Raw genomic sequence first — 12776 nt, forward strand, 5'->3', positions numbered from 1 at the left:
TTGCATTTTTATTGAAAACGTTTTTGCAGCATATTATTATTATTATTATTATTATTAATCAAGTTAAGCATTAGTTAATTACTTGGGTACTTTAAACACTACGAGAGAATTATGCACAGGAATACAAAAACAGCAACAAGATCTGTTGCGCCTATGAATAATAAATGATTTTTAGATGATTTTCATTTTTGTTTTCAGAAGGTTCGATCTTTGGGTTCGGATGTTTCAAGTACTCGTAATATTGCCCTGGAGTCCAAAACTTATGCCTGTCCGTCAGTCTTCGGTGCAAATTGAAATGGTTTAAAATGTATTTGCTTTTTGAGAATTGTGCAATATTTTGTTTTTTTGTTTTTTTTGTTTTTTTGATATATATTTTTAAATTTTATATTTGAATTAAAATACGTTACTAAACGTTGTTGTATATAAATAATTATGTATGTAAAAAATGTTATAAAATCGCGACTTAATTAAGTGAGAGGGGAGTGCGGGCACAAAGCAGATGCAGTGAAGGGGACACAAACGGGGCAGACAGAGAGAGAAAGAGAGAGAGAGAGAGTGAAAATGAGAAGAGAAAATGGCTGCGAGAAATGCGATAAACGTGCCTCCGTGTAAAGTGTAGCGTAGAATGAAGAATGAGTGAGTAGAAGGTGAATCGAGTGAAGTGAATAGTGAAAAGTGAATAGTGAGTGAGTGCAAAGTGAATGAGCGAGTGATTAGTGAATGAGCTGAGCGAATGGTGTGTGAAATGAAATGAGAGCTTTGGACCATTTCCGGCTGATGATGTTTCGATTGCTGTCAAACTACGCTTGACATTTCCTGTATAAATGTGTCTGTGTGTATGTATCTGTGTGTGTGTGTGTGTGTGTGTCTGTGTGTTGCTGCGTCCTCAGAGTATCTGGCAGTGCTTGGCGCGCAGCTGCTGTCGCATGCCGCGCAAGAACAAGGGCTGACCACCAAATAGGAGACGCTCACGCACGCACCTCATTCCTCTGGCCACACCATTAAATACAATCGCCCTCGACCTCCTCCTGGTTAACATCGGGATCGAATTCATCGTCGGCGGTGGCCTCCTGATACTGCTGATACTCGGACACCAGATCGTTCATGTTGCTCTCCGCCTCGGTGAACTCCATTTCGTCCATGCCCTCGCCGGTATACCAATGGAGGAAGGCCTTGCGACGGAACATGGCCGAGAACTGCTCGGAGATGCGCTTGAACAGCTCCTGAATGGCGGTGGTGTTGCCAATGAATGTCGAGGACATCTTGAGGCCCTTGGGCGGTATGTCGCAGACGGCGGTCTTCACATTGTTCGGTATCCATTCGACAAAGTAGGAGCTGTTCTTGTTTTGAACCGCCAGCATTTGCTCGTCCACCTCCTTCATGGACATGCGGCCACGGAAGACGGCGGCCACAGTCAGATAGCGGCCATGACGCGGATCGCAGGCGGCCATCATGTTCTTGGCATCGAACATCTGTTGGGTCAGCTCGGGCACGGTAAGGGCGCGATATTGCTGCGATCCGCGCGAGGTGAGCGGCGCAAAGCCCGGCATGAAGAAGTGCAAACGCGGGAATGGAACCATATTCACAGCCAGCTTGCGCAGATCGGCGTTCAGCTGGCCGGGGAAGCGCAGGCAGGTGGTCACACCGGACATGGTCAGAGAGACGAGATGGTTGAGGTCGCCGTAGCTCGGATTCGATACCTTCAGTGTGCGGAAGCAAATGTCGTACAGTGCCTCATTGTCGATGCAGTACGTCTCGTCCGTGTTCTCCACCAGCTGGTGGATGGACAGCGTGGCGTTGTACGGCTCCACGACCGTATCAGACACCTTTGGCGATGGCACCACCGAATAGGTGTTCATTATGCGATCCGGATACTCTTCCCGTATCTTCGATATGAGCAGGGTGCCCATGCCAGAGCCGGTGCCGCCGCCCAGCGAATGCGTCAGTTGAAAGCCCTAAAATAGAGATGGCAGCATGGTAATTTATCGTTTACATCAAAAATTTATCGATAATAATAATAATATGATCGATAACGGTGTAACTTATTTAAAACTGTTTAACAGTTTAACATTATCCCTTTCTATCTATTTATCGATATCACCTTAATCGATAACAGCATAATCAATATTCTTTTAGGGTAATACTTTCCAGTGATCGATCAATCTGATTTTTATTGGCCTTATGTTTTTTGATTACGGAAAAGGCAAACAGAAATGAAGCTTTAGATCATTTCTGCTTCGGGGTCGTACGTGATATCCGAATCGACCTCTTAACTTACCTGCAGACAGTCGCAATTCTCGCACTCCTTGCGCACCACATCGAGCACATTGTCAACCAGCTCAGCGCCCTCTGTATAGTGCCCCTTGGCCCAGTTGTTGCCGGCGCCCGACTGCCCGAATACAAAGTTGTCCGGACGGAATAGCTGGCCATATGGACCCGAGCGCACCGACTCCATGGTGCCTGGCTCCAGATCCAGCAGAATGGCGCGTGGCACATACTTGCCACCCGAAGTACGACTCACGGCTATTGGAATGCAAATGGGCGTGAGTCAGCAGCCAGAAAGCAGGCATGGGATATAAAAGGGGCACTTACCAGATGCTTCATTATAGTAGACGCTGACACGTTCCAGCTGCAGATCGCTGTCGCCCACATAGATGCCATTGCTGTCAATGCCATGCTCCTCCGATATGATCTCCCAGAACTGCAACCGAATGGTAAAAATAATGCAAAATTAGTCATGGCAAACAAAACAGAAGCCAATATCATTTTCTTATTTCTATTTAAGCTAAGATTCATTTGCCAGATCGTTTTTCAAGCATTTATATTTGATCGGAAATCTCGAATTTCAGCTGTCAGTATAAATAAATATATACATTGTAGATGACACCTCTTGGATTTAATGCCCAGTTTTCCATGGAAAGTAGCCTAATAATGATCGTGTTTATAACAATTTAATGACTTTGGCCTGTGTCGCCATAAAAAAGATATAAGAGCTACTGCAGCTATTTTTATGTCAGCCCTGCGAGGGGCTCCGATTTAGTAGCCGAGGGAAGAACTCCGCAAAGTCGTGTAGAGTACGTGTGCTGGCGTGTTGGTATGTCGGGGTCTATGGGCTTATGTATTTTTGTGCTCTTGCCTTTTATGGGCTTGTTCGCCTGGCTATAAGAAAAACTAGGTGGGTCGGCCGGGCAGCCAATTAACATTTATATGTTTGTGTATAAATACGCATTTAGGATTATCCAAAAATGCTATTCAAAAACTCTAAGATGGGCGAAGATAGTGAAAAGTTTGAGAGTACTAAAAAATGTGCTTTTGCTTCTAAAATCTTAACAAACTATTTTCTTTACCTTCTGCTTAGATTGATAATATATTATTTTTACTATTTAATAATACTTTTTGCATGTATTCAATGAGTAGTTTTATTAATTGAATACATAGGCAATTAATGTATCTTTGGGTATTTTCAAAAAAATCAAAATTATTTCATTGACAAAATTCTTACAGTTTTTTAATGTATTGTAAATCAAGCTAGATATAACAATATGCTTGCCATATAGATCTCAGATAATAAGTTTCCATTCAGAAACCATATTCGTTTCTTACTGCATGATAAGCGGTTTGGCTATAGGCAGACAGTAGGCAAATTTCAATATATATTTGTATATATATATAGCTTTAACCACAGTCAGTCATCTGTCAACCTCTTGGCCTGACTTTTTGGCTGTGGAACGTTTGTCAAATAGAATTACGAGCTGTGTGCCCACCCAGCCATGTCAGAGTTCATGTTGCCAGCCGCAGAAACCGCCCAGCAAGCACTCAACAAAAAAAAAAAAAAAAGAAAGGAAGAACGTATACAAATTATTAGAAAATTTCTATTTTTCTCTCGCTTTTCACTGTATTGTGACAACGAAGTAGGCGCAGCCGCAACGCCATAAAGTTGTTTTTTCTTTTATTATTTTTATTTATTTCTGTTGAAGTTTTTTAGTTTTTCGGCTTAAAAAAGCAAAGAGAGATGGGACAGCCTCCAAAGTGAGACACATCGTACACTGTTGAGGCTGAAAATTTATGTTCAGTTCAGCCGTCAGTCTCGGATCTCTGCAACATGCCCTGATTTAGTGCTAAATTTAAAGAGAAGCAACGCAGGCAGCGCACGCAGTCAGAAATAGTTTTCGGCTTTTAGCTGAATTTTTCTTGTTTTTCACATTTTCATTTTTCACTTGAATATATATTTCAGTGCAGCGTGTCGCGCGGCATGGGACATTTCCAAGTTGAGTCTTCATTCTGAATGTGTTTGCCGCACAGCAACGCTCCTGGGGTGCAATGTGCAACGTGCAACGCGCAACCTTATGCAGCGAAAGTGTTAAAAATAGCACTGCCCGAGGCGTTGCACGTTGCCTGTGGGCACTGGCCAGATACCAATACAGATACAAATGTATCTGCCGCGGCTGCTGTTGCTGTTGCTGACTCATAGCTGAACTGCAGGCCAACGACCCAGGCGGCAACTCGCAGTTACTAAATTAACCCAACAGACGCCAGTTGTAGACATCGACAACATCATTAGGAGGCAGCCAGCCAGCCACACACACACACTCGGTCCGTTCGCAGCTCAAGCAAATCAAAAAGATACTCGCGTATCTTTCAGATACAAGAATTTTCATTGATGTTGCCCTCGCGCTAAGCGTTAATTGCGGAAGCGCGCTGCAAATGTTTTGCTGCGTTTAACAAGAGCCGCTTCGAATTCGGCTACTCTGACCAAAAATGGTGCGCATTAGTTTTTCAATCTAACGAAAATTTACCATTGAAGCGCAACGCATAAATCGTCGCTACAATGAGATACAAAAATGTGCCCAATTGGAATGAAGTTCCAATAGCTACAGAAATAAACAAAACGACAGCGAGGAAATAATAAAAATGTTATCGCTTGAAGTGGCGCGTTCCCAGCTCCAAGCTCCTTGGCTTGGCTGATTGCCTCCACCCAGTCGCCAGTTGGCAGTTGGCAATTGCCAGTTCCCCATCTCAGTTCCTAATGCCTTAGTTGTTCAGTGCTCTATGCGCACATTGTTGTCTGTCTCGTTTCCCTTTGGCACTTGAACTTGACGTGTGCCCCGCTGGCTGTTTACCAGCCCAAACAGTGCCTTGTCTCAGTTCGGGCCTGCTCCAGTCTAGGCGCATTGGCAGTCGATGGCGTTTGCGTTCGCGTCTGCGCCAGCGTTTGCTTTTGTTTATTTGAAAGGCAGCTCAACTACATGTACAATCTCCGCAAGATCATCAAATTTAATTGGAGTGTGGCCGTTGCAATTATGAAGCTTGCAGCAGCAGCAGCAGCAACAATAAAGCGCAGTTTATATGCCGGACGAGCGCTTACAAACAAACAACCAAATCATGCAACTGGCTTGGGGCAGCAACAAAAAGGGGCAACAACAGCAACAACAAAAATAAATTAGCACACAAAACTGTTGAAGTGAAAAGTCGTTTTTCATGTCTTCTACTCTTTCTTCTCTCTGCCCCAGCGATCGCTTTACTTTCAACTAATTTTTCTTGCCCGTTTTTTTTTACGGATTTTTCCTTTTGATGATGCTTTTGATTGTTGCGGGAAATTGCCTTTTTTCGGTTAACTGCAGTGATTGCTTGTGGAAATGGAGTGCAGGGGAGGGTAGGGTAGGGGGGATATCCCATTCAAGTCCAGCTGCGTAAATTGGTTTTAGCTGCGTCATACTCTCCTGAATGCTTTGGATTTGATATTACAAATTGTGAGAACGTGAAGCGGGTCAATTAAAGAGCTTGGACACTGACTTATCAGCGGCACGATCGTTGCCCGAAAGCAGGGAAAACAATTATTAAACGCACACGAAAAAGCATGTCCAAAGGGAAATGCTGAAAATTCTTTGCCGTAAAAAGTGATAAATGATCGACCGATACCGGGAATTGTTTTATTTTAAGGTATATCGCATTAGAAACACTAAGAAAAACGAATCTAAAACAATTTTCGTGCTTAGTATATTATTTAAAATAATTATCAGACAATTTAGAATGCTCTATAAAAAGGAATATATGATAGAAATATTTATTTTGGATATATTATAATATAAGTATTTCGAAATATAGTTTAATATATTTTCATAGATATGCATGCATTAAATTGACAAGTGATAAATGATCGGGCATTGATTTTTAAGGCATATCAGAATAAACACTCTGTGGAAAACGAGTCTAAAATAAATATCAGACAGCTTTAAAAGCGTGTAAAAATGTTTATAAAAAGGAATATTTAAATGATTTACTTTCTGATTTAATGAACTAAAATTTAAATTGTTTCGAAGTATTTCGAAATAATGAATTGAAATTGAATTCATGAGCGATAAATCTTCGTTGGATATTGGGAATTGTTTTTTTGAAAGATGTCGAAGTTAAATCTGAATCACGAATCTGAAAAAACACATCGTTTCTCTGATTCAAGAAAAATGCAGACAAAATATTTATAAAAATAAAAATACAAAAATAATCAGAACACTTTCTCAAACTGATTCAAGCTTTCGAGATTTACTCAGGAAATTATTTAGATATAGACTGCGAAAATACTGATAAGAATGAAACGCAATACTAAAATAGATTTACACGCAAAAAAGCATGATTAATGCTCTTGTTCAAAAGTATTTTAATCTAACGAAACTTTCGTCCGAAACTTCAAAATGAATAATTAATTTTTATTAATTTTGTAGCTGCTTAAAATGTTCACGCTTAAAACCCATTTAGCTGCTATTCTATTAGCTAAATTTTACAGTTAATTTCTGACTGCAAGTGCAGTGGAAATTCCGTCGGTTCTTCTTCTTTCCCGTCTTGTTTGCAAAGCCCAGAGAAAAGTCTAGTATGAAAAAAAATCTTAATTTATTGCCAAGTCGCTGCGTTGTTGCCTGTCTCCTGCTGTCTTCTGCTGCCACTTGCCACACTGCTACAGGCAACTAGAAACTTTAGAGACTTCCAATTAGTTGTAAATGCTGCCCTCTTTGCCGAGCCACGCCCCCCTTACCCCGCCCCTTGTGCACATGCGATCAGCTGCCGACGCCCTCATTAAGTGTTGCATGTCTGCCGAGCTGCCCCAACGCGCTGTAGCTGTCTTTCAGTCTGTGCCACTTGAAATCACTCGGGCATGAACTTTGGAGCCGGAGCCCGTCTGAAGCACTAGTCTTAAGTCCAGCCGTCTGCAGCTGTGCACCGATCGCCTGCAGCTTTGGCAACAGCTTTTCCGGCAGCCCTTGAAAAATATGCAAAAATGCATTTTCACATGACGATGATGCCACGGCGCATTTGGGCATCAAAGAACTTTGAAGACATCCAACCTAACAGCCCCCTCCGCCCTGCTGCCAGGCCTATCAGAAGCATTTGTCTTCGCTCAGCAGCTGTTTTGCTGTTGTTCTTGTTTTTGCTTCTTGAAAGTCAGACGAGGGCGATAATAAATCTTTCAGAATAAAGAGAGGCCTTCAGTTTGTTGACTTTGCCAGTGCATTGACTATATACATACATATATATATATGTATGCATATGGTTATATATGAAATTTATGAATTTATAATTTGTGCATATAATATAGAGCCTTATGCTGATTATTTATTATGCATTTATCGTCTGGTAAACGGAAATTCGAAATTCATAAGCGCCCCTATCCTGTAACTGTAGACGGGTCGCTGCCCACAAATTTTGTGCCCCGCAGCCAATCCTACAATTTGCCCAGCTCCCTGTTGGGAACGCGCCCAGTTACCATATCGATTCTGAGTCATTTCCTTTGTGCACTTGTGCGGTTTGCCTGATGCCCAATGCCTGATGCCTGATGCCCGATGCCCGATGCCCGATTGCGATTCCAAATTCGAATTTAAACAGAAAATGTGGGTTTGGCTTAGGTAGCTGCCACAGTTGTTGTTGCCACACATTTGAAGTGTCCACTCAGCTGTTCTGCCTGCATATACACAACACTTTTGCTGTACTCAAATCTCTTGGGTAATGCGAAACCAACGGTTCACTCAAATTACCAAGTCGGCTTCAACGCCAGCGTCTGCTTTAGATAAACAGTCTACGTTTCTCATTCAGGGGCAAGTACACAGCGAAAATAAACACATATATATATATACACTATATAAACAGCTCCATAAAACCATTACTATGCCGAATTTCTGAGAACTACAAACTGTTAGCGTTAAATTAAGCGACACTGACCCAACTCTCTGGGCCCCCCTGGTCACCTCATCAGCTGTTGTAGCCACTTCCCACAAATCGCGAATCTCAATTGAGTCATTTGAGTGTTTTGCAAAAAAAAAAAAAGAAAAAAAGAATAACAAAGAACGAATGAAATATATATAAAAAATCTACGCATGCTTATCTTTTGCTTGGCTTTACTTTAATTTAATTGTGCTTATAGTTTAATCATCGCTTGATTGACTATTATCAGCATTCGTGCAGCGTGACACACTTTCAGAGCCGCAATCGCAATCGGAATTCAGGCAAAGCATTGACATTGATTTCCGACTCCGAGCGCCCCTGCTACACATGTCAATGCCTCTACTGGAAAAATTAAACCGGTTGCATGTTGCCAAAAATTGCCAAAGCTACAACAACAACAACAACAACAACAACTACAATAAAAGAAACAACAAGAGAATAATGCGTCAAGTGGCAGCAGGCAGCGTCAGGTTTTTCGGTGTGCAGCGCGCCGTGGCACGTTCGTTGCTTGGCTACCTCGCTGCCTTGCTGCCACACTGCCTGATTGGCTGGCTATATTGATTAACCGACTGGCGTTGCCCCAATGCGAGCCCATTGCAAATAATTGATGGCAGGGCAGCTAATTGCAGTACATGCTTTTAATTGCTCGAATTACAATTGATTAACTAGTTAACAAGCCGCCAATTAACAATGCAACTAACTAAAATGTATTTCATATTTTTATCTGGCATATGCTCTATATCTTTTTGTCCCGCCCCGTAGCGAACACCTGAATTTGCAGCGAAAATAGTTGCCTTTCAACACATTCTATTCACATTTATATGGACATCTGTTTTATGGCTAGTTTTTTAAGCAATTTTCAGCCGATTTTTACCAACTGGAACCAAACATTAGGTTTTTAGTTCCACATGAATACAGCGCAGTTATGGCTTGTTTATGTAAAGAAAGCTTTTTTTTTTAGAAAGTTTAATATCCAAGTAGACTCTCATTAATCTTGAAAAAAAACTTCAGCTTTTCTTTTGACACAACATTTTGCACATTTTTGTTTGCGTGTTAATTTTTTTCAGCTTCAGTTCAAAAAAAGAGATTTTCCCTTTTAATCATAATACTATTCCTCTAAAATTAAGGTAAATTATTTATGACATAAATATATATAAATATATTAAGGAGTGCAAAGTTTTCGAGGAATACTTTTTAATAAAATATTATAAATGCGCCTTTTAATTAATATAAAGATATTTTTTAAATGATGTGACAAGTTATTTTTTAATTGAGTTTCATTATAAAATGAACTTTTAGTTTCTGTAAACCGACTTCAATAATCTTTGGCTGCCGCCTTTATGATTTGCAGCTCTCATGAATTAAAGTTTCCCCCTTTTGTGGCACCTGAATGGCATATTTGTGTGCGGCTCTTGCGGTTGCCGCCTAAAGGAAAGCTCAACAAAGCGAAAAGATACAACCACAATGATAATTCAAGAGGTTTTCGGCATCCGCGAAATGCAGCAGAAAGAAAAACGTTCCGCGGAAACAATTGCAGTAATGCCCCATATTAGACCAGTATAATTCCGCCTCATTTATTAAAGGGGCTGGCCCCTACTGGGTCTCCACTCTCTGCCATAATCACAATGCATGTTGTTGGCTGACTTTTAAACAAAGGGCATATCGGGTGCCTGCAAAGCCCAAACAAATTTCATTTTCTTCGCTACGTCGCGCCGCTCATTTATTTTTTATTTGATTTAAGTTTTAGTTTTTTTTTTTGTTGTCTTGTAATTTTTTTATTCTTTTCTTTATGTTTATTCGCTGGCCGTTTTTTTGCGTTAATTTTCTTTTGCTTTAATTGCTGAATGCGCTGTAAAAGGCGGCGGCGACGTTGACTCTGAGTTACGATCAATTTGGAAACTCATTGAAAAACGATTTCGGGCAATGTGCATAAATTAGCTGCGCTTGCCAAAAAGCCACAAAATAAAACAAAACCAAGAAAAAAGTTTATAAAAATCGACAAAAAGAACTGACAAATAAATATAAATAAAAATCGAAAAAATAAAAAGTAAGCGAGACTTACCTTAGCGCCAATCTGGTTGCCGCATTGTCCAGCCTGCAGATGCACAATTTCTCTCATTTTGATTTATGGGGCTTTAATGTAACAATTTAATGCGTGGGATGCAGGCGTGGCCGGGACAACTCCTTAGCAACTCAACTAAACTGAAGTCAACTGAATGGAACCTGGACCTGAATCTGAGCCTGGATGTGGAGATCTTCTCTACTACTTGACTTTTTGTGTGTATGTGTGTGTGTGTGTGGTGCACTGATTGATCTCACTGTGTGAGCTTGGAGGGGAACCGGAGCAGAACGCGCTACTTAACCGCACAACGCACAAAACTCAACTGATCGCAGCGACAGCACAGACGACGGCCTCAGAGTCAAGTCCCCAAGTTAAGTCCAATACCCAACCCAGCGGATGGCGACGACGACAACGACGACGACGACGACAACGTCGCTGCTTCGGCTGTGTGGCAAACGTTGCGAGTAGAGCGAGATAGATGATCGCCTGTAAACACACACAAACACACATGCACATGTAAACACTTGCATACGTGTGTATATGTATAAGTGCATGCTCATGCCTTGTGCTTTGGTTAGAAACAGGGGAAAATTTTCTTTTCTATCTAGAAGCAAATGGAGTCAAATTGGTTTTTGTTTTATTTTGGTAGATACTTTTATCAGTTAGCTCAAATAGAATAGTTCAATTATAAAATAAACTTTAATTAAAAGAAATACATTTTGTATTAAATATATTTAATTGTATTAGCTAAAATTTGAAAAATATTTTAATTTTTTGTGTACTTTTTAGGTTCATTCTCATGCAAACAGCCGCAAAGAGTTGTCTGTATCTAAATATATGACCCGCATTATTAGTCATATGTACAGAGAGAATCACTCAGTCTCAGCTCTGGGGTAAAACGGGCTGCCCGTAAAGTTCTGCATTTTGAACAGCTTTTGAATATACTCTGTAAAGGCAAGCGCAAGGTGTATATAGCGTGGCAGTATGCACATGAAAAAGCACGAACATCAAATATCCTTGTAGATACTGTATATGTTAGTAAGAGTAATCAACTTTCTTCTATATAAAATATTATTTACACTTTTTTGAAAACTCAATTTTTTTTCGTACAATTTTCTTTGTTCAAGTTTGTTCGTGCCCTGAAGAATGTTTCCGATGTGCAGTCTAAATATATCAAAAAATTAAAGTTAATAAGAAAAATAAAAATATAAGCAAAAAATAAAATTAAATATAAAGTACATTGATAATGACATAGTCTTAAATAATATAATTAGTTATTTCAGGCACTGTTTCTTTCCAATATATGTCAAAAATCGTTTTGATGTCAAAAATTCCTTATTTTTTTAAGATTTATTAATTTGGTTATAAAAGGCAGCGAATATATTTAGAGTTTAAACATTAAGAAATACAAATATAATCTTATTAATATTTTAAATATTATTACTTGTTGCATATGGGCATTTCGCTTTTTATTATAAATAGTCAATTAATTCAGAGACTCTTAGAATACTTTTTTACATTGATTGGCGAATAGTAAATTTTCTCAGTGTATATATTGTGTATTTAAACATATATAAGCATGATTGGCAGTTAGTTGTTGCGCATGTAAATTGACTTTAATTTTATCTCAGCGCTGCTTATCGTATATCTTTATCAACAAGAGATACGTCAGATATTTGCAAACGCTGAATGCTTTATAGGGTATCTTAGCTCTTTAGCTGCATTGGCTTTTGGCTTTTTTTTATTTGTTTATTATGGCAGCTTCAATCACTCGAACACGACAGGCCAAATGCCAAAACAACAAATATAATGAGGCGGCTATTTTGGTTTTTATACATGCAGCTAGCTGTGACTGCATGAAACTGAAGCTGTGGCGGCGAGTATCTGTATATGTATATGTATCTTTAGCTGCATCTTTGGCTGTATGTGTGTGCGTATTAAGCTGTCCGCTGTCGCAGCTGAGCGACGGCATCCCGCCGCCTTTTCCTGTTCTAAGTTCACAAATTTTCACGCTGTCAACTGCAGCGCCTTTCACGTTCTAATTTTATCAGCGCAACATGCACAGGTATGCAGCATACACGCACACACACTCTCTCTCTCTCTTTCTTTCTCTGTGCGTGTGTTAATGTATTTGTGCTTGCACTTCCACAAAAGTGTCACCGCAGTCATTAGGAGCATTTGTTTTTGTCTACATATGTTTTTGCTTTCATTTGCCGGAGGCTCGAAAATGCATTCAACTTGCGTCTATTTTCGGTTGCACTTCGCTGCGCTTAGTGGCACTCGACGTTCTGCTGCTTTCCTTGGAAATCAATCAATGCCCCCCGAGAATTTCGGACAATTTGTAGCCGCTTTACTTTCTAATTACTTTCAAGTTGAAAGGCACTGCCTTTAGACTTGCATTTAGCCGACGCTTTTCAAGTGCTTTCCTAGGCGCTGGCAGCCAAACCGCTAAATTCACATTAATTCAATTTGCTGGCCAGTGGCTCCCATGTGTGTGTGCGAG

The 12776-nt window shown here is 40.3% G+C and overlaps 1 protein-coding gene across 1 annotated transcript; it reads right to left on the minus strand.

Moving 5' to 3' along the window:
- Positions 1 to 271: 271 nt before the first annotated feature.
- Positions 272 to 10601, minus strand: betaTub60D (beta-Tubulin at 60D). The gene is made up of 4 exons (XM_002049414.4): positions 10274 to 10601; positions 2593 to 2701; positions 2279 to 2523; positions 272 to 1955 (listed from the first exon to the last, which is right to left on the minus strand). The coding sequence occupies exons 1-4, from the start codon at positions 10328 to 10330 to the stop codon at positions 1002 to 1004; spliced, it is 1365 nt and encodes a 454-aa protein (XP_002049450.1). The 5' UTR covers positions 10331 to 10601; the 3' UTR covers positions 272 to 1001.
- Positions 10602 to 12776: the final 2175 nt, after the last annotated feature.

Source organism: Drosophila virilis, chromosome 5 (genome assembly GCF_030788295.1).
Source record: "Drosophila virilis strain 15010-1051.87 chromosome 5, Dvir_AGI_RSII-ME, whole genome shotgun sequence".
NCBI classification, from domain to species: domain Eukaryota; kingdom Metazoa; phylum Arthropoda; class Insecta; order Diptera; family Drosophilidae; genus Drosophila; species Drosophila virilis.